Genomic DNA, 25338 nt, shown 5'->3' with positions numbered 1-25338 from the left:
GGGAAATGACACGGATAACTGCGCGGTGGGATGCTGGCGAGAACATTTATCTGGCCTGGACTCGGAGCCTCTGAACTCTGCTTCCTCTGTGACCCCAACTTTCTCCATCGTAAAGAGATTTGTCAAAGGTTCAGACTTGTTCAGGGGTGGGGAAGCGTATCGCAGAGCCTCGGCGGGAGTCATTTCAGCTCCAAGGGGTCAGCGGAGTTCATCCAAAGGGCCGCCATTGTTTGTAGGGATGTCAAGAGCCCCGTGATCCCGCCATGGGCGATTTTTTTTATTTTATTTTCGCACGGTTACAGAGGTAGAAAACTTCCAGTTAAAAGCCACGATTGCAGACAGTTGAGCTGTGATAAAAATGCTAAATGACATTAGCAGCTAGCATCAAAGCACCTGAGACGTGCAGATGAGCTCTCGTCTGTCCTGGTCTGAACGGATGTGATGCCGATGTAGACTGTAGACTGTCTCCAGCCCACGTGGGCAGATCTGCACCATGTCACAGAACCTCCTCCTAAGCACAACCGTCAAAACATTTCATGTAATTTCGTTCCGGTCAAGGTAACCTGGAGAGGAGCTCGGTTCTGAGGCCCCTCCCTCAGGGCCCCCGAAGCGGGAAGGTTATGGAAACTCTGATGTGCCTCATTTGTCTTCATGTCAGAGGAGAGTGGGATGTATTTCAGAGGAAGAGACCACCTTTTGATATGAAGAGGTCCATACAATAAGAACCCAATGTGGTGAGGAATTATGTGCTACGTTTCCTCCCGCCACAAGGGGGCGGCATATTTCACTCTGACTGTGTCTTGTGGAATCGTAACAAATCCCCATCCTTTTTCAAATATATTGTCAAGTCATCATTCATGTCACACGGGTTCCCTGTAAAATGCTGGATTATTCTGGTTTTGATGGCTACAGGCCACAAGGAATGAGATTAAATGGATTTACGGAAGCAAACCGGGCTGTTGAAATTCAAATTGCGGTCACCATGACACTACTGTTGACACTGCGTACGGCTTCGTCCTCTTATTTCAACACGATGAGCTTCACCTTCAACAGCGGCCTTCTAACTTTCCATTCTTCTCAACCTTCTAGCAACAATCAATGAAAACAACCTTCTGCCTGGTAAAGCCTCAGAACGTGTTGCTGTTCCAGGTTGGTAATTATCTCTGTAATTGAATTTGGCCCCAAATGAAAAGCGGACAGAAATCCAGCAGCCACTCAGGCCGCTTAAATTCCCAAAGCGCCGCTGCGCTAACCTGACGGATCTGTCAGCCAATAATTTACACAGCGCTACATGTGAGGGAAGAATGCGTCGCACAAACGCGTCGCACAAAAAGGTCGCACAAAAGGCCTTAAAATACAAACAATTAACCTTCAAAATAAAGCCGAAAATGGCAAAACATTTTTTTTAAATGCTTGAAATGTGATGGAAGTAATTTACCTCTATTGTGACAGCAACAGGATCTACGGGGGGAGAAAACTCACGCCCGGTTTCATACTTTCCACGTGTCTAAAACAGAAATCTGCAAAGAGTTTCGGCCGACCTCCTTCGAGCTTGAAAAATCGGACATGTGTCCATAAATTCTGAGGGCTGGCAGCTCGGATAAACCATCAGAATCTGAGTCAATAAAATGATGGGAGGCTGTTTTACAGGTTGACATCAGGCAGATGACCTCATGCGGTGGTGGTGTGTGTGTGTGTGTGTGGGGGGGGGCGTTCGTACATATTTGCTCTGGCGTGCACGCTCCTGCAGCAGCACGGGCTGGCCTGCATTCACAGTCCCCACGTATCCTCTGCAGCCCTCGGACTGCAGGAAAAGGCGCGCCCGGCCCGGACCCCCCCCCCCCCCACCGTGGGTCTGCATCCTCCTGCAGGAGCCTTCACAGGAGCCTTCATCAGCACAGCCGGCACCCAAACATCCCGTGAAATTGCATTTAATATTCTCCCCCTCTGTCAGGAAAAGAGAGATGTCACCTCATTTCCTTTGTGTTGCGGCGTCGTAGAGGAGCGGCAGCGGCTAACGCTGCCACCACCCCTCAGATGTGAGACTGTAAAATCTCTTTGAATTCAGTTTCGTTCGTCTCCGGAGCTGTAAGCCCGAGGAACAAAGACGTGAAATTAGTTGGGAGATAACTGCCACCCAGGCGTGGCCGGCCTCCAGAGGGCAGTCTTCAACTGCGAGTGTTTGCCGGCTTTACCGAAATGGGCCCCGGAGCCTCTGTAACCACGGCAACAATGAGCGCAAAACGAAATAAATAAATAAAATCAACTGTCATTCTTCTCTGAAAATGAAGATTTACTCTGGTGCTGCTGAAAGTGTTTGGTTTTCATTACCGCCGCTGTCATCCCGCGCACGCGACGTCCCTTTATTACGTATCAAACGCGGCGAGCGCAAATATGTGGATCAAACCGCCATATCGATTCCGATTCAGGACAATCCCGTTTGAGTGGCAACTGCAATAACGCACGTTCATCCATCATTCTATCCATATTCTGATTCGTGCTGAAAGGGAAGAGAGCTTTTTCGGAACACAGGCAAGAGCCCCGACGAGTAACAATCTTTAACCAAAACAATCTTTAATCCAACAACTCACTGGATTTACTGCACAACTTTGCTGGTGAATTCTTAGAGTTGTCAAATTAACCCGAAATGTCCCCGTTGCTTTTATTTTATCCTTCACATTAATATTAATCCTCGATGTTCAGTACCAGTTTAATTCTCAACCTTTAACCAAGGCTAATTGTGTGAAGCTAACGCTTGTCGTGGACGAGCGTGTTGAGACTTGATGAGAGTCGTGGCATCATTTTTCAGCCTTGGGCAACTGTGCATATTACAGCTACGCCCTCATGTAGTTAGCACTGGCTAGCTTCACGACATGGTGCTGTAATCCCAGTCTAAATACACAAACATGATGTCTGTGCAGGCACGGGCAACAATATTTATTGAAAACATCTACAACCTAAACGAGAGTGCTTCGGGCTACATGGTGTGTGTGACACCAAACCCCGTCTGACAGCGGTTTATTATTTTTAACCAGTTGGGAGCGAGAGTGTGCGATGAGACCTCCCCTAAAACAATACTGTCTGTTTTCAAAATGGCTGAAATGTGCCGAGGTCCAACTGAGGCCCAGTTGCCTGGTTGTAATTCAATTCCAATGTATTTACAAGTGTCTGTTACAAAAGGGGTTGATTCTAGCAACAGGGGCAGGGGAAAAACCCCTTGAACAGGAAGAAACCTTGATCAGGACCAGGCTCAGAGGGGAAAGGTAATATAGGCAGAACAAGGATCTACTAGGAGTTGTTATTTAATCCCTCCCAACCATTTTTTTAGATAAACACAAAAGTCTACTGGAATAACTTTCAACGAACCACTGAGCTAACATAACGTTAGCTTACTAGCAGGTGTGTGCTGTCATTAGGCATAAATGTGGGGCGACTGTCTTTATCTCCAACTAAAGACGTGCATTATACTCTAAATTGAATAATGTGCTGTAATTTGCTGGTGACGAGGAGTTAAACCGTCTAACACACGAGCGAGCGCGCGTCAAGTCACCTCGCCGTCGACTAACTCGGGTGCTGACGGCGTGACTAACCTTGGGTGCGACAGGACACACTGCCTCATGGGATTTTAAGTGCTGAGACATTTGTGATAGTGTCACGCTGTGAGACGAGTTAATGCCCGGTGAAATAAAGTCAGTGATTCATGCCGTGTCTGACTAATGCGACATTCATTAGGGCGAGAATGGAGCGTTGGAGCACAAAACATTTGGAGAAGACGCACTTCTGCTTGCGCTCTCTGATGACCAACGGCTCTTTTTTTAGCGTCTGTGGACTCCGCTTTCGCCCTCTCGTTTGTTAAACACGTGTCGGAGCCCCGGGTTTGTCGTAAACGGCGCTCCCACTGCTTCATTGGCGTAGGCCGTGTGCGGGCGCATGCAGACCTGCTATCGGCTGTGTGAGGTAACGGAACCAATGAGAGGGATTATTGTCTTTGCTTGATCACCTGTGTAAAAAGGGTCAGTGCTGAGGGGCTGCAGCACATACGCCGTCCTCAAGGGTGCTGCTGTCGGAATAATCCCGGCTAATTTTGCCGCACGCTAACAGCAGCAGCGGGAAATGTTGGAAATGTGGCTACCAGCTCGTGCAAATTCACCGGCAGGACAGCTTAACCTTACGATTTCATCTGAGCCTGTCAAGTTTTTTAAAACGTCCAGCAGATCTGTGCGATTTAATCGGGAGTTTAGTTTTTTGCAGCGCAAAACTAGCCACACAGGACGAACTCAGCCATCTGTGATCTTTATGATTAAGGCCACACAGTGTTTCCAACCTCGATATGACAAGTGCAGCAGGCGTGACTCGTATATCCGTCTGCATCAGGTCTGCAGCGATGCACTCCAAACGCTAGCTTTTGTTGCACACGTGTTAGCCAGGCGCTCCCCACAACACAGCCGACGACTACCCGCTGGCCTGCTAATGTCTTCAGGTGAACACATCTGTACCCCAGCTCGGCTGCGTTTGACTCCTTATTGGTGCAGCTGACTGAAAGCCTGCACTCTGAAACCCTCTCGTGCTTTTGGCTCCTGTCAGCGGTGGAGAACGCCGCAATCAAACTACCACGCTGGTGATTTCACGCCACTTTGGAGTGGATCCTTGAGAGGGCGGTGTAAAGGTGAGGATCCAATCAGAAGATGCACCGTCTCATGCAAAGCTGCTAATAAAGTTGATTTATTGACACTGTCTGGTGCCTTAATATTCTACATCTATCCAAGACTCTCCCAGACTTTAGTGGTGTCTGCACTTGTACGTCCTTGTTTTTATTATTATTTTGTGTGCGTGTGGTTATTGCAACAACCTTTTCCATAAGGCGCCCCAGAATCATCCCTCATGTTTGTAACTTTACCCTTTTAGGAAATCCATACATTTTTGACAGCTCAAGATTAATAATGTTTGGTCCAATAAACAGCTGACCCCAGCACTGGTGTGACTGATTACAAATAGGCTGCTTAAATGCCGCTGTCAGCTGTTAATGAGAAAAGAGAGAACCATGAATCTAAACAACAAACGCCTTGTATGGAGGAGGAGAGGTGAGGCCGGGAATCTTAAAAGGGCTCAGGTTTTGTTTAGGATGTAAGCTGTTCTCATTATGCACCTCCAGGCTATAAGTCTTTTAAAACACATTTTTACCAGGGGAGGGTACGCTGCAGTTTGAGTGTTTGCTGGCTTCGGGGAAATGTGCTGCTCTGAAGGCTGAGAGTCAGTAACTACAGAGTGATTGCAGAGCAGATCTGGGAGCAGATCTGGGAGCTTGTGTTGGTGGATTTGTTAGATCTCAGAATTCACACCCAAAGAATTCGCCGCCTCAGAGGAGCTCCCTCACATGGAGCTCTACTGACACCTAAAGACGGGAAGAGAAGAGCCGCAAACATTCTTTTTAATAGCAAATGCTTTGAATACAAAATTAAACCTTGTAGCCTTGCGTACTATCTAATTATTTCATTTAATTATCATTTTAATATTCAAGCTTGAAAATTGTTTTCAGTAATGCATTTTTTTTTATCCATACGCGGTCAATGATTTCACCTATAATAAATCACTTTTAAACTTTAAATTACTCACAACAAGATATAATACACCTTAAACACTTTGCTTCAAGTGCAGTGTAACATTTGTTGCATTTAATCAGAGAATTTCTTCATTTCCTTGTTGGTCCACTTCCGCATTCGCCGTTTTTTTACGTAATATGCGTAAGTTACGCTACTTCCGGGTCTGGCTACGTCAAGAAGAGGCGTGGCGGAGTATCAGTAGACGCAAGAAGACGGCGACAATGGCTGAGATTTCGCTGTATCTCACTAATGTCAATGTGTCTTTGGGACAAGCGACGGCGGAGGCAGGTCGGTAAACAGCCTCTTCTTGATGCTGTTCTGGTTTAAACTGGACGCGCTCAGTTGTTGTCACTTGCCGCTGCGGTTGTCATGGTGCTGCAATAGAAATCTGTCCGTCTGTTTGTTTGGCGCGCGGTTAAAACAAACGTCCGTGTTTTGCTGCCGATGTCTCCCCAGACCGGAGGCTCTAAGCGGGGAAAGACTTCGAGAGGTGGAGCTGGGGACCTGGACGGGAATGACGAGCCGCAGCAGCCGCAGAGGGAGAAGGTTCCGCGGAGGATCATCCACTTCTCCAGCGGTAGGAGACCATGGAGGAGTACAGCACCGACGAAGAGGAGGACCAGGAGCCGGAGAAGAAGAAAGACCTGCTGCCCCCCTCTGTTTGATGCGGTGAGGACGAGTCAGGACACAATGGTCGTGCCAATGTGACCACAGTAAATGAAGGTTTTGTCGTTGCAGTCCAAGCTGACCTGGGGTCCGTACTTCTGGTTCCACATGTGGAGAGCTGCCACGTCCACCATCTCAGGTTGTCTTCAGCAGTTACCTTCAGCCATGTCTTTGACCGATGTTCTAGAGAGAACGTGGAGATTGACCGTCGGTTCTTCTTCTTCCCCCAGCCTGTGACTACCTCGGGGAGAGGATGGCCTCCTCTTCGGGATCACGTCGGCCCAAATACCAGTACGCCATCGACGAATACTACAGGATGAAGAAGGAGGTGCGTTCCTGGGTTCAGGAGAGCATGTCACCGTGTGTTAATGTCCACGTCTGAGCCCATCTCCTGTGATGTCTGTGCCTCAGAGGGAGGAAGAGAACGAGGAAAACCGCCTGTCGGAGGAAGCGAGCGAACCTTCACCAGTCCCGGGAAGACGAAGAAGACGAGGCCATCACCGCGGGCGACCCTGCGGACGCCGCCTACCAGATCGAGAGCGAAGGCCGGGCTCCTCGCAGCACCATCACCGTCCCCGCCATCGTCACGGCGACCTAACCCGCCAGAGGAAGGGACGCTTTAGTGTCAGGTTTCGTTTGCCGGAGGAGGAGAAGTGTCTTGTTGAGCACCCTTTGCTTTTGTGCACCACACAGCCTGACGGGCGGCATCGTGGTCGATCGGCAGGAGCGTTCGTCCGTTTGAAAATCAATAACACGGAGGCCGGATAACGAGATGTAATCAGTTTATGTGCTAATATATCGCTAACCCTTAGCCGTGTGCTATCTGTCGCTGAAGGGAGGCGCCGGACGTGCCTGTGGCAGACCGAGCACTGTGCCTGAACCACCGGTTACAGCCAAACTGCAGCTCCTGGACGACTGGGACGCACGCGTGTGGCGTCCGCCTCTTTATTTTACTGTGTGTGGTGCGTTCGCTGGTCAAACTGGTGTTTTCCTGACACGCGGCTGCACCAGAGCGGCTGTTGACGTCCGTCTGAGTCTGTGACTAATGTTGCACTTAATTTCTCTGGACTTCTGAGCGTTCTTTTTTACGTCGTTTCTGGGTGTAAATTTAAGGTTCCGTTACCAGTGGAGGTGGGGAAAAAATGGTTCCAACGACCTTTATTGCTCATGTCTGAGGACTGGTACTCCAAGTCTGTATGAAGATGAGCTCGCTAATATTTTTAGCAGACTTTTATATTTATGTATTTATTTGAGTGACCTCACTAAATAATTTGAGCACTTTTTTGTAATAAGTGACTGTTATAACCGTTATTAAATTCGTAATTGACCGACTTTTACATGCGTCCCTTTGTCCTCCTTTCTCAGAATGATATTTTAGGCCCTGGGGACAAGCGCTGAGCAGGGTTCGACAACCTCAGCGATTGTTCTGCGGCGATAAAGCGCTCCTGTGTTGCTGCACAGTGCGTCCCTTCTGTGGTCTGAGTGGGTTTCTGTGGTGAAGGACGTCCAGTCCTGCCCCTCGCCACCCTTCAGGAAAACAAAAGCAGGACGGTTTAGCAGTGGTTGCTCAACAGGAAGGGACCGAGGAGACAGCCTGGGGGAGCGCCGGTGCTGACATTGATGGTTAATATTAGAGTTTAAAAGCGTTCCAAAAATGCACCTTTTTTTTTAAAGCGCAGTCTGTTTCTGCTTGGCTCGCTCCACTTGCTGGCTGCTGCTGACGGAGGGGTGGGACGGCCCGTCTCGGGCGCCGTGATCTCACCGCAGGCCGAGAAACAATGTGGCCTCACACGGCAGCTGCGTGTGCTGGACCATCCCACCGTGCATTCTTGTGAAACAGTCAGTTCAGCCGTGAGATTGAAGCTGTTTAAAGTGATGGTTTGACCTCCTGGCTGTTGGTTTTTACATCATGAAGTCAGCTGGAAATCACCTGAGTGGCCACATTGACTCTGCTTCTCTTCTCCTTTTATGCACCGTCACGGGACCACATCATACCTTTAAAATACTAGTTACTACCAATAGTGATACTAATTAAACGTGTATTAAAATACCAGTCAGCTCTTTCTGAGCTTTGAAATTCTCCGTAAGTCATCATTTGACAGCGCTGTTCCAGAATGAGCCTCTAGAGGGCGACAGCAGCTTTAACGGCAGCCAGCGGTCGGGATCATCGATGGGAAAACGTCCCATTCCAGTTTAAAGTGTGTATTCATGAAATAACAAACTGATCCTTTGATTTTAAAAAAAAAGTGTTTTAGATACTTGAATTAGGTAAGATTAATTGAAAAAAAATATTATTTACAGTCTTTTCAGTAATACTTCACAGGAGCTGAGAAGCTTTTAGTAAGTTGAAATTGCCTAATATCTGTCTGTCAGCTGCAGTGTGTGTGTGTGCGCGCGCGGGTGTGTGTGTGTGTGTGTGTGTGCGTGTGATCACGTGTGTGGCGCAGCTGAGAGGAAACCAACTTGATCAGCTTCCTTCAGGGAGCCGTGAACCATGCCGCAGTCATCAGGAGCTCTGAAGAGGGAAAATCCAGGCCTGGCCTTCACACAGCCATTCCTTGTGACTGAGTGACGCACGCACGCACGCTCACTTATCTGTCAACCTCCTTTTTACTGTGGCCCCAAACACACCTGACTTTTTTGTGTCTGTTATATTTGTGGCGGTGAAAGGGGATGTTTGTAGTCTTGTGGGAGGAGGAATTAGGTATTTTAAAATTACTCAATGGTGCTAGCCACATCCCAGAGTACCCCCCACACCACACACAGACACACACATGCAGATGAGCTTTTGAGTGTAACATTTTTCAAAGAACCTTCAATCCCACTTGATCTGCATTCAAACTCATTTATTTTCAATTTATCTCAATTTCTTTCACTATTTGTTAAACTGGAAGTAATTTTTTTTTACAAATATCATCTTTCACTGCATTTATTGGGCTTTTTTGGGGGGGGGGTCAGAATCCTGACTTTGAAGCCGTTTTCATCTATATATTTATTTATTTGTTTTCCAGAGGGAAAAGTTTGAAGTTTAGGGAAAATTGTGAGGGGAAGCCCTAAACTAAATTACTCACATGTGGCTCCCATCATGGCCTCGGCAGACGGCCACATTTTAAAAAACAAGTTGTAAAATTTGATATGTAACAAAACATGAAATCGCTCCTCTTTGTCGGCGTCCACGCGGCCACGTGAACATCGCGACAGGTCGCTGCCGTGCTGGACGTCCACGATCCTCCACGTGGCTCAGAGGCTTTTCAGTAATGAGTTTAAAAAAGGGAAAACGGGCACGGACGAAGAGACGGACCGACGGTGGGCGAGCCAGACAGAGCACGACAGGAGTGAGGATGATGAGAACAGCAGCAGAGCTTTTTGATGTGGGCCTCGGTGGGGCTCTGCGCGTGGAAGACGAGGGAAGGGGATTTCCAGGGCCGCTCGGTCTCTGGTCTCACCCCCAGAGCTTCTGCTTCCTCCGTGGGCTTCAAAAACACCCGCTTCTATTCTGAAACGACCCTGTTTGGGCTGTTGAAGCGAGGCCGCGGTGCCAGCGGCGTGCAAAGGCCCGGTTGGCGAAGGAGAAACGCGAAGTCGTGCACGTGGATCCAGCCCGAGCTGTCCGTCACGAGACCAGAAGCATGGAAGACGTCCTGCTGCTGAAGTCTGCTGCCTGCACACCATGACCTTACACGCCTGTCACACACGTGCACGGGCTCACATGCGCGTGCACGTTGGGTGGTGGAAAGTCCCCAGCGTTAGGAGTCAGCTATCTGGGTTTGCTGGTACAGGTGGCTGCTGCAAAGGCAGAAAAGAGTCTGAGCTAATGAAATAAAAGACGTGGACAAAGAGGAGCAGCTAAAATAAAATCCAAAACTGTTTTCTTTCAGATGAAAAGGGCCTCGGGGACCTTAAAGGTTCCTCATTTAGTCCTGGTACCAGGAGAACGCTTGCATCTGGAGAGCATTTACGCTGCAGATGATGCTGTTCGGTAGACAAAGGATCAAACGTTGAGATTCAGAGAAAGACTCGATGCGTCCAAACACAGTTTGAGGTGTTGAAAGCGTCCATCCACCTGTTCCTGTTCCTGTTCCTGTTGTTATCTTGTTTGCTCACGGTGGCGCCGACACAAGAGGTCCTTCATTACGATGGAAATGAGCTTTCAGGACCTTCTGAGCCGACGTTGACCCGAGGATCGCTGGCGTGCCTTTCAAATGATTTAAATGGGTTTTCTGGGGACATTTATCTTCTTCCAAAACATAAAACTGTGAGTCGGAGTCTCCATAAAGATTCTTGGAGAGACGGAAGGCTCCATCAGTCAGTCTTGATGGGAGGAATCGAATATCCTGCGTAAATGTTTGCCCAGCTCACTGAAGGAGTTGGAGAACTTTATTGTTCCCTGCACTCTGTGACCCTGACTCGGATTTTAGAGATGAGATGATGAAATGTAGATCTGCAGAGGCTGTTAAACGTGCTCGTCCCTGTGCACAATCCACTTGGTTATGATTTACAAAATCCAACGTCTAACGAAAACGGAGCAAATAAAAGCAAAAGAACTGAGTAAATGTTCCCGATTCTGAGGCTTTTCTGCGTTTTTTCAGCTTTTCAGCTCAGAAACACAAATGTCTCATCACTAATCAATCAGCTCATATCTGCTCAACATCCCATCATCTAACATGTATTTTTTAGGCATTTCCCCGAACCTGTGGCCAGTTTCCTTGGCAACTACTGTGGTACAAACTGAATATCTCCACCTTTCACTTCATCAAATGTCAGTTTCACTTAGTCAAAGTAGCTGTGAGTGGCTCATTTTGGCCTTTGGGCCCAGCAAATGCTCCGCTGGTGGACGGGTGTTTTTGTTTTGATAGGTGGAGGCCTGCTCCCTCCCTCCGAAGGCTTTACGTAAGCGCTGGTCAGAACAAAAAGGTTGGAGGGACATCCTCCACGCAGCGCCGCGCCTGCATGGGTGGAGCGGCGAGGCCAAGGACACTGAGGTCCAGATGTAAACTTTAGGTACTTTCCTTCTGTGCGGAGCAGTCACCCGGCCCACCGCCGCTCAGGCCTGCGAGGAGGACGAGGAAGCAGTAAATATGTCCGCCGAGGTCTGCGTCAGGGACAGGCGGCCCCGCTCGTGGCGTTCTGTGGCGCGGATCTCAAATATGGATGCAGAGATATGGAAGACCAAGGCCAAAAGGTTCAGTGCGGGGCAAATTTGAACAATCGCAGTGCTGAAGAAGCAAAAACGAATCATTTAGACACAGTTAGGGAGCGTGATTCTGCCTTTGAAGTGAGAATTCAGAGGTGAAATGATTCCGAATCCGATGAAGAAACTCAAAGACTCAAGTTGGAATTGCGATTTCTGATTCAGAACATTGACATAAATATCAAAAGTCATGAAATCCTGACAAAAGACCACAATCTCACATTTCTGAATCTTTAAACAGACCCAAAATGTCATTTTATTCATAATTCCGCAGCATTGAATTTATAAAATCGATGATTTTCCGGAGTTTGTTCTATCAACACATTTCCTACATTAGTTTTCAGCTCCAACCAGGACGTTTAATCCCAAAATCGAAATACTAACAGGAGGAAATCTCCGGCTTCCTGGAAGATAGGAAATCCCCCCTTTTTGTTTGGCTGCAGCTGACCCACGCAGTGGGAAACAATAGATATTTAAAGCCCTTTGTGGCATTTAACGCTCTTACCAGCAAACTTAAAGAGCCATTTATAATTCTGAGGCGTGTGCAACAAACATCCGCCGTGCTGGTGTGATGAAAGCCATCAGAGAGGACCATCAGGCCTGAAACCTGCAGCCTGCCTGGGCCAACAGAAGCCGTCCCCTCCATTCCCCCAGCTACCGGATTGTCTGTGGGAGGTCAAGAGTTCAGGAGACGTGGGGAGGAAGAACAGAGGTAGACAGCTCATCGTCTCCAGGCTGCCGACTCGGCAGGTTGGAGTACGCGGAGGCAGGCGGCGAGGGAGGAATTCCCCCAGGGCCTCCGAGCGGTTGCAGATGTGCGCCTCGGCCCACTGCCGCGGCGCACATCTGGGCCCGAGCGCAGCCTCCTCTGTCCCGGGGCCCACCGCGTCTGGTCTCTGCCGCGCTGCCGTTCCGCTCTGCCCCTGGAAAAGTCATTAGCTGCGACCGCACGGCTGCTGCGAGCTGCTGTGCGCGGCTGCAGCGGATCCAGCGGATCACAGGAGGCCTGAAAAGGCCATTATGAGGGATTTGGCAGCGGGAAAGTTTGGGGGATTTCAGAAGGGAAAGAGCTACTGGAGGTCAGCAGCAGCAGCAGCAGCAGCCCACCTCTGCACGGTGTTTTCAACACATGGATCTGGTTCCCCGTGTAAAAAAAAAGACCAAGTGGCCGTCAATCATGTCCAGAGGTGGACAAGTTGGACAAGTAAAGGGTTTGATTTCATGCATCTGCATCGAATTGTGTAAATACATGAGAAGAACCTCTCAGTGAGGCTCATAAAAGCAGCTGGAGATGGAATCAGGACGCACGGCGAAGAACTCTGCAGGTACGATTCCAAACAAGACGTCCGTCCAGGGAAGACAGCGTCCGTCGCATTAGCTGAGCCTCGTCCAGAGGAATCAGGCGCTTCAGCTACAGCGTTGGCCCTCGCTGCCGTGCGTGCGTAAACACACTGGTGGGAAATTCCCAGCAGAAAAAGTTCCACTCGAGGAGTCTGCGAGCACATTCCTGAATTTTTTAACATTTTGCTGCCGAATTGAAAGTCGCAGCTCAAGTTAAAGGGCAGTTTTGAAAATCCAGACTTCCCTCAAGCTAGTCGGTAAATCCTCAGATGGTGTCGCCTGTCAGTCACGGGCTACTGGATTCCATAAATGTGGTCTACTGGGAATCTGGAGGTAGCTTGCAAGGACGGAAACACCAGAGGATTGAAGTCATTTGTAAGCAATCGGAATTCTTAACTCCATCAAAGACTGAAGTCATTGCGGAGTCGCTGTTTAACCAACATGCTAAAGCGCTAAAGCGTCATGACTAACCATCAGTCATCAGCTGACTTTTTGGGCCAAGCTTTTTTCATTCCAAATTCCCCAGCATTCCCCATATTGACTCTGCTGCCAAATGCATTTCCAATCCTCCGCACTACCTCACATACCCAAATAAGATTGATGAGCGCATCTTTTCCTATGTGGACACTACACTAATGTGGGTGATTATGAAAGGGGGGGATTTCTACAGGCGTACAGTAGTGTGCCGAGGGTGACTCACGCCGTTTTGGTCACTTGGATCACTTTGAAATGTGGCGTAAAAGTGTCTCTGAAAGTCCGCGACTGTCTGCTATTTATTGGCTATTCACGTTTTTGGTTTCCAGTTGGGCCGTTATGTATATTTTTCTAAAAGCGCTGTTGGTTTGGCTGCTGCAGAGATGCAGCTGGCTGCTTCCTCTCTTCGCCAACCATCAAAGCTTCTAGTGACTCTGTTATTATCCTGCACCCACGGGCAGCTACCGGCCTACGATGTCTTCCAGCGCGGACCCGATTGCGCCTGCAAACATCCACCAAAATGAGATTTACTTGGAAATCTGCTTTATCGCCACAGGACCAGGCAATCTGTAACTATCCTCCAATTTACAGGGGGAAAAAAGACTTGATAATTTGTTAGCATGCTAGCTAACGAATGCTACTGCCTGTGGAACAAAAGTAGAAAAGTTGCAACTTTGCTGAAGATGACTCAAAGCCCTGACACAATAAGGAGCGAGGCTGCGCTCGCCGTCGGCTCCTCCGGGTTCCGGGTGGTGGACTTAATGAGACATGAGGCACAAACGCCCTCCGAGGTGGCGGCGGTGATCAAGGCACCTCTGACAAAGCTCGCCGGCCTCGACCTGATAGCTGAGGCCTGTCTGACTGTGTTTGTTTTCTGCCTCCGTAAAGAGAAACCTGGAAAAAGAAGAAGCGGTTTTGGGTTTCCTGCCGCTCTGTGGTACAGTAGAACCAGACACGCTCTCTTCCTCAAGCGCGTGACTTCATAAATTGCACATTTCAGGCTGTTTTCGCCCCTGTTCAGAGTCATGACATCAGTCGGTGTTTATATAACACGGAGACGGTCGGCGCTTTTTGCATAACAGATAATTTACGAAACACTTTTGCATTTTGAAACTCGACAATGAGCTCGCGCGGCTCAAGCTAAGCCCCTGCTCAGGTGTCTCAGCACATTTATTATTAGTTATTTTAATCATGTGATATGCTAAAGGCCATTACCATACATCTGGGGGGGCTGTTGTGTGACAATTATATATCATTTGACATTTACAGTGAAATTTGTGGGTTGAAACCGTGGATATCCCCCCTGCTGTGACGCTGCTGTTTCCACTGACAGCTATTCAAGGGTCCAGGCACCCAAATATAAACACCACACATTTGCCACCAACGAGAGCAGGAGGAGGTCCGTGACCTCTGCCCCAGTTCAGAGTCTTCCTCAGCCAGAGCCGCTGTTCTGCAGAGAAGATGGAAGCAGCTCTGTCTTGTTGCTATCACACAGACGTGATGAATCAATGGGCAGGAGTGTGTCTCCATCCTTTGGGCAACAGTTGGGCAACACTTTGTTTCTCTCACGCAGACTAAAAGGTGCCATCTTTGTTCAGAAGAAACCAAATTGGCTGTTTTACCTCCGATTCACCTCCGCTTTACGAGCCCGCTGTGACTCCCTGGCGTTGTGATGCACGTTTTTAAGGCTCTTTAGGTGAGGTGAGACTGGTAAAACTGGCAGGTTTTCATCACACGTTCCTCCTCCTGGGAATTCTTGACTTTATCGCTGCGTAAATGAACAAGGCTGTGGAACTGTTCTTCTGGCTCTGTGACTGAAGAGCTGCTGAGGAAAACCAGCCTGAGGTTTTTTCTTTTTCCAATTACTAACCGACCCCACTGCCTTTTCCACCTGCCCCCGAGGTCAATCACCAGCCCTTCGCAGAACAACCGGCACATTCCGGAGAAGATATCTGCTAAGGAAGCAACGGCGTTACTCAGAAGAACCATCACGAAGGTTCCTCTCAGAAACGGCTGCGAAATACTTTGCTTTGGTTTCCAGAGAAAGGCTGTTTCGTACGAACATTCCCCTTATTGCCTAATCTCCAAACCCTCTATGAGGAAACATGAGGCAGGTTGTGGCTCAAAAAGAGTGTTTTCATGAAAGGTGGAGATCCCCCTGAACTCCAGAGGCCCGTCCTACGCCTCTTCTGACAGATTTGAGGGTGGGGGTCTTTCTGGTTTCACACGCGAACGTCAGTCGACCTTCAAAACGCCACAGCGGTACAGTAAGAATGAGAGGAAGAGGAGAGGCCGTGGGGAGGAAGAGCGAGAGCGGGGGTGGGGAATAAGAAAGGGGAGGAGCCTGAGGCCGGTCGGAACAGAAGGGGTTAAGATGCGCTGTTGGGGGAGGGGGCGTTCAGGCAGCAGAACGGAAGTATTTTGCTGCTCTGAAACTCAAAGCACAAGCTTTTATGTAAAAATAAAGATTTAGAAATGTGCATATCTTGTTGTTTTGGAACGCACGTGGGGGGATTTGTGTCCAGCAGGAGTGAAGAAAGAAGAGGCATTGCGCAATACTGGGTTTTGCGTTTGAATATTTGATGACAAACTCGATTCACCTTCGCATGGTTGGGTCATATTTCAAAAATGGGCTGAATAGAGAAACAAATACGGACACAAGAAGTGAACTGAGGCTGTAAAAGTGCTGCCGAAAACACAAACTGGTGCAGAATTAACAGTGAGGGTGCAGCAGAAAGTTGCACAACTCTTTACATAAACCTATAAGTCACTTATAAATAGGAAGTACGCGTCCTCTTTTTCAGGAAAATGGAAACGGGAATTAAACTGATCTCCCCGTGTGTTCACGGCTTGTTATGTGAGCTTGAGTGTGGTATCATAAGAGAAGTCAGGTTACTTGTTGAAGCTGTTTGTTCCACAGCAGGGATACAGAATGTGTCACAAATTCAGATCTTATGTTGCACAAATGTGAGATTGTGTAACATATCAGCTCGTTTAATGTTTAAATTTGTTTTTTCCCTGACATAAAGGAAAATCCTTGGTTAATTAATGCTGGCACGTCTCCCTTCATGTGTTCTTGAGAGACATTTTGTTCAAACAGCCTGTGGAATATTTACTCTGCACAGTTACATTGCTTTGTTGCGTCTGTCACATGCACACGCTAACCGGGACAAAGTGGAATTCATGCACGTGCCACCTTGTGCTAATTCCAAGTTTCTTTTAAAACATGTTTTACTGCATTACATGTGAGAATAGAACGCAGATAAGAACTGTCACATTAATAAAATCCGTTTAATATGAATTTGGCTGCAGAATTCTAACTTTATTCTGCAACTAACTCTCAAATTTGCCTTTCTGTGAACCTTTCTGTGTTAACATAGTTCAGACTTTTAGTTGTCTCCTTCATAATGCAATTAGTTGGGATGAAAGATGAACTGTTTAAACATAAATACACAAACAAACCAGACCAGGCTCATTTTCAAGGTATAATGTGACAGTTGTCACTCTGTACATGTACGTGCATCACTTATAGACACTGAAGTATCATCAGTTGAGCATCTTTAAGCAGCTTCGTTTTATGTCGGCTATTCTTTTTCCAACAATCTACAAAAGCGGTGACACAAACTCTCCCTGTCATCACAGCCGATGGGTTGAAATCGTTTAGATTGAATGCACACCTGTGGTCCTCACGTTGTCATGGAAGAGGCTTCACCCCGCGCCGGAAATAGATCCGCCGTGACCTCCGCATCAGTTTTACTTCCGGGTGGGAATATTAACGCGTGAAGTTTTTGGACCGATCTGTTTCTGGAAAAGAAGCTGGAAAGATGTCCCGAGGATCAAGTGCGGGGTTTGATCGTCATATAACCATCTTTTCCCCCGAAGGAAGACTCTACCAAGTTGGTCAGTGTTTTGATTCTTTTAGGAAAAGAAGCCGGCTCGATGGCTTATTTGTTTGCTAGCTAGCTAAATGCTCTGTCATGGTTCGCCTAGCTCGGTTTTAGCTGATTTGCACCGCTGCGACAAAGTGAAAGTATTAAGAAGACAACAAATGAAAGAAAGAGTTTACCTACACCAGCCATTGTGTTGGGGATAATTGGCCTTGACTTTAATTAAGAAATGAGTGCAAATCGAAACAGTTGTTTGGCTAGTAGGCTAGCTAGCATCGTTAGCTTCTCTGTCAACTGAGCTGATTCATGTCGAAAATGTCAATAAATAATTAAGTGGGAGGCTCTAATTTCGGTCATTGTAGTTCAACCTTGCTTTTCATTCCAAGTAGCCATGGTTTTTGTTGCATCCGCCTTCCCTATGTCAGTGATGTGCATTAAATGGAAGTGGTCCATTGTTCATTCACCAGGTAGCAAATGTTTGGATCCTGGGAATTTTGCAGTATGCATTGTCTGCATTTCAAGTTTTCATTAACCTGGCCACTTGTGTAAGTTTCAAAGCTTTACAAAAGCAAACAGCCTGTGTTCTGTCCCTTCGTTAGTCAGATGACACCAGAGGAAATTGATTACATTTCCCCCATCAGACAGCTAATTCCCTGCATGGATGGAGTGTGAACGTCTTTAACTCTCTTACAGAATATGCGTTTAAGGCCATAAACCAAGGTGGGCTCACGTCAGTAGCTGTGAGGGGGAAAGACTGTGCGGTCGTTGTTACACAGAAGAAAGTACCGGTGAGTGTTTGTCCGTGCACGGGTACTGAACAGCACAGTTGTCAAATGAATGCATTGAGAACAACCCTGTCTTCCTTCTCTTCCTCTCTTGAATAGGACAAGCTTCTCGACGCCGCCACAGTGACCCACCTCTTCAGAATCACAGATAATATCGGATGTGTAATGTCTGGGATGACAGGTGAGACGTGGGCATTTAAATTTAGTGTCACGACGATGCTGGTCTACTTTTACCCGTGTGATTCTTCACACCAGAGCATAAATATCACCTTTAGATGCTTTTAGACTGGGGAAAAAAACACAGGCAGCAGATGAAACTCTCATCTTTAGGGCCGGGTGAGACAGGCACTCGGTTATTCTGTAAAGAGTCCGCACGGACTTGTTGCCAGCTTTGTCAACCTTGATATGCAATGAAAATACCAGTAATTAACGATAACTCTCGTCACCAACAGCTGACAGCAGATCGCAAGTCCAGCGAGCTCGTTACGAGGCCGCCAACTGGCAGTACAAGTACGGTTATGAGATTCCAGTGGACATGCTCTGTAAGAGAATCGCCGACATCTCTCAGGTGTACACGCAGAATGCTGAAATGCGACCACTGGGTTGTTGTAAGTGTGCAGTTGCACTCTTCCGTGTGTGTTACCACGGCGGACGTAACCCTGACGCCGCTCTGCGTGGCCTGCAGGTATGATCGTGATCGGCATTGACGAGGAGTACGGCCCGCAGGTGTACAAGTGTGACCCCGCCGGCTACTACTGCGGCTTCAAGGCCACCGCCGCCGGAGTCAAGCAGACGGAAGCCACCAGCTTCCTGGAGAAGAAAGTGAAAAAGAAATTGGATTGGACCTTCGAGCAAACTATTGAGGTAAAGACGGGGTTGCCTGTGAGCAGGAAGTCCTTCTGAAGTCCTTTGAGGGCCTGTTTTTCTGAACTCTGACACGGTTAGAGGCAGGAATGTACCAGTAGACTCCCACTATGTTGCTAACGGTGCCAAACAGTCTGCGCTTTGGCACATGTGACTTCTTCTACTGGCTATGACTAGGGAAGTAAATATCTACTCCTGAAGCGGTGGTGGGCCTGAATGCGGGGGGGGGGGCGTGATTGGACAAAAGCAGCAAAGCTGGTTAAAACCTGCAGGGGTGGTTTGATGATGGCGTGGAAACTAAACCTCTTCCCATTATTCCTGCTCCGTCAGACGGCCATCTCCTGTCTGTCAACCGTTCTCTCCATTGACTTCAAGCCTTCTGAGCTGGAGGTGGGCGTCATCACAACTCAGGACCCAAAGTTCAGGTAAATAAGAGCTGCGAAACAGTCGCGCCCTGTAGAAATACTGAACGTCTCGTTTTGTTGAGCTGCTGAGGCCAGAAAAATATTGGAATTGACGACTGTACAGAGGGACTTTGATAAAAGAATAACATATTGCTGACTTGGACCTTTTCTTTTCAATTTCTGTCCTCCAGGATTCTGACAGAGACTGAAGTGGACACCCACCTCATGGCGCTGGCAGAGCGAGACTGAAGGGGTGGAGCTTGTTGGCGTATAGGTTAGAGCATGATGGAATATGCGGTCCCCAGATGGAGGTTCAACCTTGTGTGCTGTACTGTTTCATTGTACAATAAAAACATTTTTGTTGAGTAAAATGTCTCCGCGGCTGCTTATTTGGGCTCCAGCTTCAGTTGTGATCTGTCACGAGCAGCCGAGTCGGGGGTGTTGATGGGAACCAGAGAAGCGTTTCCTGTTGTGGCTCCGTATCCACGGTCACGTGACCTGCTGAGGTTTGCTCACTCCACGTTTGACCTGTTTTTTCTCACTCGGTGTCAGAAATAGATTTCCTCCGTACCCCTGTAAGAAAGCGCACCTGAAGGCTGCGCTCATGGTGCTCAGGTTCAAATCCTCACCTGGAAAATTCCCCCGTATCTTGTTTACGGGTTGGATCCTGTAATCGTGACACTCCGGTCCAGCTTTACCTCATCCTGGGAATCACTGAGCTGGTTTATATGAGGGGAATCCTGTCTGTGTATCACCTGATTACGCCGCATGAGTCAGCAGATCGTCTAACGTGTTAGACGTGCTAAAAGCATGTTTCTGTATGACACAAACGTGTAATTCTCTATCCATTAATCGGAACAGGCTGTGAGTGTACACATTGTGAGTAAACTGGGGAATTCTGTGTTTTCCAGGCTGCTCCAGTCCTTCCTCTTGTGTTCTCTGATCTAAAACAATCTTCACGCACGTGCCAGGTACCATATAGTGGCGATATCAGAGGGGGGCGGGGCATCTAGAGAACATTGTGTTCCACTGGTGCCTTTCAGGGACTTTCAGCGACGTGACTCAGAGCAGGTGACCCGAGCCTCGCCAGGAAATCCCAGAACGTTCCGCGTCGTTCTTTCAGAAGCCGTGACTCTTTTCCTCCCCGTGACTGAGAAATTATGCGTTAAAACACTCGCTGAGGAGGAAGTGACACTTCAGCCGGCAGTTTATCCTCATAAATTTCTTTATTCTTGATTTTCCTATTAATAGTGTTTAAATTTACACAAGTACAAAAATAATAAAGCTCTGTATTTACAGTATGTTACACATGCCTGGTATATACACATCAATATATATGATATATAATATCATCTATACAGTATAAAGGGCTCTTGCTGTACAATAGCTTCTTCGGTGCAGGCCAGTGTGACCTTTGACCACACGGGCGCCGTCTCCGTCTCCGTCTGCGGCGCCCTGGGCTCAGACCTGGGTGCAGGTGCTGACGCCTTCCCTTCATGCGGGGCCGTTGCCGGGCAACCCTTTAGCAGCTCTTCTGCCTGTTGAGACCACCAGGAGAGGGCGTGACCTCCATCTACTTCCCAAACTTTATGTCGTCGTACATCTGCGGGTAAGAAAGGGGAAAATGTCAGGAAACGGTGGTTTAAAGGGCGGTTTGGATGCTCGGGGGTCAGCGGTGACCCGGTTACACACCTCGTCTTCCGATGTGTCCAGGTCGTCCATGTCGCTCTCGTCTGATTCGCTGTCGGGCAGCTCCCTCAGCTCCTGCGCCGTCTTCTCGTACAGCTCGCAGCGGATCTCTTCGCTCTGGCGGCCGTAGGTGAGGTGGTACGGCGTGAAGCCGCCGTAGTTGAAGCAGTTGACGTTGGCACCGAGGCCGAGCAGACAGCGGACCAGCGACGGGTTCTGAAGGTCGACCGCCAGGTGGAGTGATGTGCGGCCGCCGCACTGTTCCTGCAAACAAGAAGGTTGACGTCAGCTGGGGCTCCTCTGAGGCGCTTCCACGCAGGAAGGCGAAACCAGCGGGCAACGGCGTTTACCTGAGCGTTGATGTCTGCGCCGAGGCGAACCAGGCTTTCCACCAAAGAAATGTAGCCGTTAATGGATGCCAAGTGGAGACAGTTGTGTCCTGGAGCGAGGAAAAATAGGCCCAAGTTAGAGAAACCAAGAACCCATTAAAGCGGACGGGATTTGCTTTCGGGGAGCTTTGATGGGATAATTACCACTGTAGTTGGGAAAGGACAAGAGCGAGGTCAGGTGGCGGCTGCAGTTCTGGGTGATGACGCCGAAACAGGCGAGGGAGCCTCTCTTGCAGGCGATGTGAAGGGCCGTGTTACCGCTGTTGTCCACCAGCCGCGGGTCGGCGCCGGCCTTCAGGAGCTTGTCGACCAGCTGCGGCTGATCTGTGATGACTGCGAGGTGCAGTGCAGTCTGGGTAAAAAAAAAAGAAAAGCATCGCGTTAGCACCTTTACAGAAACTCCGAGCCTGAGCCAAATCACTTTGGGCCCAATCGGTACCTGTCTCTGGTGGTTCTGCACGTTGAGGAAGGGGTGATGTCGGGAGCTTTGGATCATCTGGTGGGCGTGATCCGTGGCTTCATGAATGATGGCCAGGTGGAGGAGCCTGAGAGACAAAACGGGCAAAGGTTAGAATTAAACGTCTTCATTTTATTTTGAGTCGTTTTGGGATTTATTTAGTTTTTAGTTTTTCGAGACACAGGTGAAGGAAACGGTTCCAGCAGGAACAGAGAGAACAAAGCCCGAGCAGTGGAGCGTTTCGCAACACCGGACTTTTGCTGGGTTATTTCCACCAGTTGTGGTTTGACACATCTGACGCTTTATCAGTCCCTGGCGCGCTGCCAGGGACTTTCCTGAACTTGCACAGTGGCTTTAAGCTCCGCCCAGGCTGCGGGCACGCGCGCCGAGTTAAAGGCCTCTTGTTTTCATGCAGCTTTTCCTTCCTGCTCCTGCAGCTTTTCACCATTCCTGCGCGCTCCGCGGCGCTTTTACGCGCAGGGACCTTTGCAAAACGCGCCGCTACACTTGAAGCTACTAAAGTTCCACTTACGTGTCACCGTCGTCGGTCACCACAGCCCTCCAAGACTCGTACTCCTCCGGGAGGACCTCGACATTGCTCACGCTCATGTCCTCAAAGTTGTTCACCAGCTCTTCCTCCTTCAGGGAGTCCAGGCCGCTGTCAAAGCGGTCCTCCTGGCTGGGCAACATTTTCCCGTGTTTGGGTCCCATGCTGTCGTGGTTATTATAATCCATCTGGTTGTGGTGAGAAGAGACTCTGTGCTCGTCCATGAGGCTGACTGTGTCGCTCGGGAGTTCGGGTCAGAATGCTGGAGCCGAGCGAGGCGCGCAGTCTTTCAGTGCTCCGGGGTGGGCGGAGCCTCGACGGGGATTTCCAGCTTACTTATCTTCGAAAAAGCAAAGGGAAATCACACCAAGCTGTGCTTTTGTGAAAGAAATCCCCCCTACAAAAAAGCACATCAGAATGAAAACTTGTAGTTTCCTATTAGGTGCATTTGTGATGTCGGTTTGGGGACAGGTTAATTAATGGCATCAATGAATGAGATGACACACATGCATGAATGAGGAGGACACGCCGCAGAATTCCCTCCTGCACTGGGGGAAATTATCACCAAAGTTGCACATCTGTAACCCATTTGCTCTGGAACACCAGTTTAAATCCACTCATTCAAGATCAGAAGCTCTGCCAGTAACCCTGCAGCGTAGGGGCCAGCGGGGGTCACGTCCGAGCAGCTCCGGGGGCCCGGGGGTCTTCAGCTCAGGCTCCTCAGGAGGATGTCGGAACACCTGAGTGAGTGGAGCTGTTCACGTTCAGTTCTATACACCATCATCGTGGGGGACAGGTGAGGGATGTCTGGATGGGAATAAACCACAAACATGAACTCCTGCAGCTTTATTTAAATAAAGTTTCAAGTGTTTCCTGGCTGGAACATCTCAGACAGAGCTGGACTCAAACCGGCCCCAGCCAGAAGACAGTCCAGAACAAACCACCTGTCCGCCTGCGGCATGGGCTCAGTTCTTTATTCATGGAGGGAATTCAATGTAACATTCCAGCGTGGCTGGAAAAACACGTATTGGTGATCGGCACACCTCTTCCATGCTTGTGCTGTATGCAAATGTGTGATTTACATGTTCACTCACGACTGCCTGTCTGCAGGCTATTCCTGATCGGACTTCAAACATGGTTTTTTTTTTATTCAAGCATTCCAACAAAGGTTGCTTCCCCTCCTTTGAAACATTCAAACCTGTTTTACAGGAACCTATTTTTGTCTCAAATCCCCCATTTTAGGCAGAGTGGATGTGAAAATGAACCAGATTAACGTTAACCGACCGTTTGTGCTCCGTGAATCTGAGCAGGAACAGTGATCATTTTCCTTGTTTTCCCAACAGCCGCGTTTCTGACTTCACTTGTGATTTTCCTGGTTCAGACTTCTTCACCAGGAGCTGACTCACTGCTCACCGTGCTTGACACCTGCCTGTGCTTCCCTGACATTCATGACAAAATTCCCAGGAATGCCTCTGTTTACAAGACAGGCTTGGCTCAAACATGGCAACGGTATCCAAGGGCAGGGGAGCGCTCACACCTATCTGGGAGTAACGTCAGTGTCCTCGTATCGTATCGGTGAACGTGCGTCACTTCACATCAGTCCGCCGACACTCTGCTGGATTCCAGACATTCTTATTTTCCAGCCAGGCATCCTGGTGAGGCGTTCAAGGACAAACTGTTCAGTCGAGGTCGCACTCTTGCGTGTGAACGCAACGCCTATGAGAAATATTGGCACTTCCACTTTATGTCTTCAGAACTGTGTTGACTTTTTTTTTTCCTCATGTAAGCGCTCCTGTCTGCATTTGTCTTGTGTTTGTATCGGTTGCTATGGTTACCTGGGGACGGGAAAGCACTGAGGACCGGCGAGTTCTGCCTTGTTAAAAGTGGCATCTGCCTGCGTCAGAGGTGTCAAACAGGCGCTTTTAAGGGTTTTTTTTTTTAACATTTTCAGGTGCTTTCTGTTTTCATCACAGGAGACAAACGAGTCCCCGCGTGGACGCTGTCTCCACGCTCCGCTGAGATGCCTCACAGATCTTCAGTCATCAGTGCAGCCTGACTGACAGCGGCCATATTATTCCCAGGCGGCGGTCCTGGACCCGGTGTGGGAGATCTGGCAGCATCTAGTGGCCAGGTGCAGATTGCAAGCTTCCACAATCACAAAGGAAGTTCAGCTGTTCCAACCTGGGATTGGGATGAGGGGAGTTGTGGGCTTCTTCTAGGTAGCTTCTTCCAACAGCTCTGGTTCTGACCTCATTCAATGGTAACTGCTTCGCTCTGTGAACGTGTGCACGTCTGCATGCTGCAGCTCGCCGGGCCTGTTGTAGCAGCTTCAGCTTCCCACGCGTGAGTTCTGCACCCCAGCTTTCCTCCTCTTTAGGAAGGAACCCATCAGTGTGTATCACAGTCATCTTTAGACCTGCACGTCTCCGTGACACAACAGAACTTGAACAACACCCACTTCATGTTTTCATTACGTCTGGTGTCACGGTAAAGAGTCTTCTGTGATCTCTTCTCTGCAGAAACGGACCTGCACCTCAACGTCTGCAGACGGCGTGCGGCAGGTTTGACCCCTGCTGCCGTCCATCGTCCGCATTAACTCTTCAAAATTGAGAAGTGAACCTCCGGAGCTGGGAGGGAGAGACGCAGAGTGTTCCCTGAAACTTTCAAACTGAGGCGGAAAAAAAACCATAAAAACGCCACTTTCGGGTTGAATGTGCAGCTGCGCGTTTCTGAGAAGTGTAGGTGTTTATGGAGAAGGGGCAATACCTCTATTTTGACTTTTCTCCTCAGGCATTCCCATGGTGACACACACCCCTGCAAAGGTTCTGACTGCGTGATCCTTTGTCCCAATGTTATGACGTTGCCGTCGGATTTTAAGCGGGTTCATTGTCACGGCGACGGGAGTGAAGGCGCTTTTGAAGATGGGTCGCAACGGAGATCGGCACAGTGCAGATTTTGGCTTTTTTTTTTTTTTTACCATTAACAGTAAAAGATGCTCATGTCTCAATGATTAAAATGCTGCTGCACACAAACTCGTCAGGGGT

The 25338-nt window shown here is 48.7% G+C and overlaps 3 protein-coding genes across 3 annotated transcripts; 2 read left to right on the top strand and 1 right to left on the bottom strand.

Moving 5' to 3' along the window:
* The first annotated feature begins 5763 nt into the window (after positions 1 to 5763).
* LOC115248710 (protein FAM177A1-like) lies at positions 5764 to 6699 on the top strand. Its single transcript, XM_029832497.1, is given in 5 exon segments — positions 5764 to 5884; positions 6057 to 6179; positions 6182 to 6259; positions 6339 to 6405; positions 6497 to 6699. Coding segments are annotated over 5 exon segments (483 nt in total). The 5' UTR covers positions 5764 to 5821; the 3' UTR covers positions 6649 to 6699.
* A 10294-nt stretch (positions 6700 to 16993) lies between these two features.
* On the top strand, positions 16994 to 19583 carry LOC115248713 (proteasome subunit alpha type-6). The gene is made up of 7 exons (XM_029832499.1): positions 16994 to 17172; positions 17853 to 17947; positions 18044 to 18125; positions 18397 to 18552; positions 18630 to 18808; positions 19139 to 19233; positions 19404 to 19583. The coding sequence occupies exons 1-7, from the start codon at positions 17097 to 17099 to the stop codon at positions 19459 to 19461; spliced, it is 741 nt and encodes a 246-aa protein (XP_029688359.1). The 5' UTR covers positions 16994 to 17096; the 3' UTR covers positions 19462 to 19583.
* An 836-nt stretch (positions 19584 to 20419) lies between these two features.
* LOC115248712 (NF-kappa-B inhibitor alpha-like) lies at positions 20420 to 22576 on the bottom strand. Its single transcript, XM_029832498.1, has 6 exons — positions 22280 to 22576; positions 21730 to 21835; positions 21435 to 21642; positions 21252 to 21340; positions 20905 to 21165; positions 20420 to 20815 (listed from the first exon to the last, which is right to left on the bottom strand). The coding sequence occupies exons 1-6, from the start codon at positions 22516 to 22518 to the stop codon at positions 20786 to 20788; spliced, it is 933 nt and encodes a 310-aa protein (XP_029688358.1). The 5' UTR covers positions 22519 to 22576; the 3' UTR covers positions 20420 to 20785.
* Positions 22577 to 25338: the final 2762 nt, after the last annotated feature.

This window comes from Takifugu rubripes, unplaced genomic scaffold (genome assembly GCF_901000725.2).
Source record: "Takifugu rubripes unplaced genomic scaffold, fTakRub1.2, whole genome shotgun sequence".
Taxonomy (NCBI): Eukaryota; Metazoa; Chordata; class Actinopteri; order Tetraodontiformes; family Tetraodontidae; genus Takifugu; species Takifugu rubripes.
The sequence above is the reverse complement of the archived record's forward strand: the minus strand, read 5'-3'. Positions and strand labels throughout refer to the sequence as shown.

Bases quoted from the DNA above. Each gene is read 5' to 3' on its own strand.
- LOC115248713 (XM_029832499.1), top strand. From the start codon at position 17,097: ATGTCCCGAGGATCAAGTGCGGGGTTTGATCGTCATATAACCATCTTT. The intron at 17,173-17,852 runs GTCAGTGTTTTG...ACTCTCTTACAG, and splicing joins AGGAAGACTCTACCAAGTTG to AATATGCGTTTAAGGCCATA. The intron at 18,553-18,629 runs GTAAGTGTGCAG...CGTGGCCTGCAG, and splicing joins AATGCGACCACTGGGTTGTT to GTATGATCGTGATCGGCATT.
- LOC115248712 (XM_029832498.1), bottom strand. From the start codon at position 22,518: ATGGACGAGCACAGAGTCTCTTCTCACCACAACCAGATGGATTATAAT. The intron at 21,341-21,434 runs GTAATTATCCCA...TCCTCGCTCCAG, and splicing joins GTCCTTTCCCAACTACAGTG to GACACAACTGTCTCCACTTG. The intron at 20,816-20,904 runs GTGTGTAACCGG...TCTTACCCGCAG, and splicing joins TGGACACATCGGAAGACGAG to ATGTACGACGACATAAAGTT.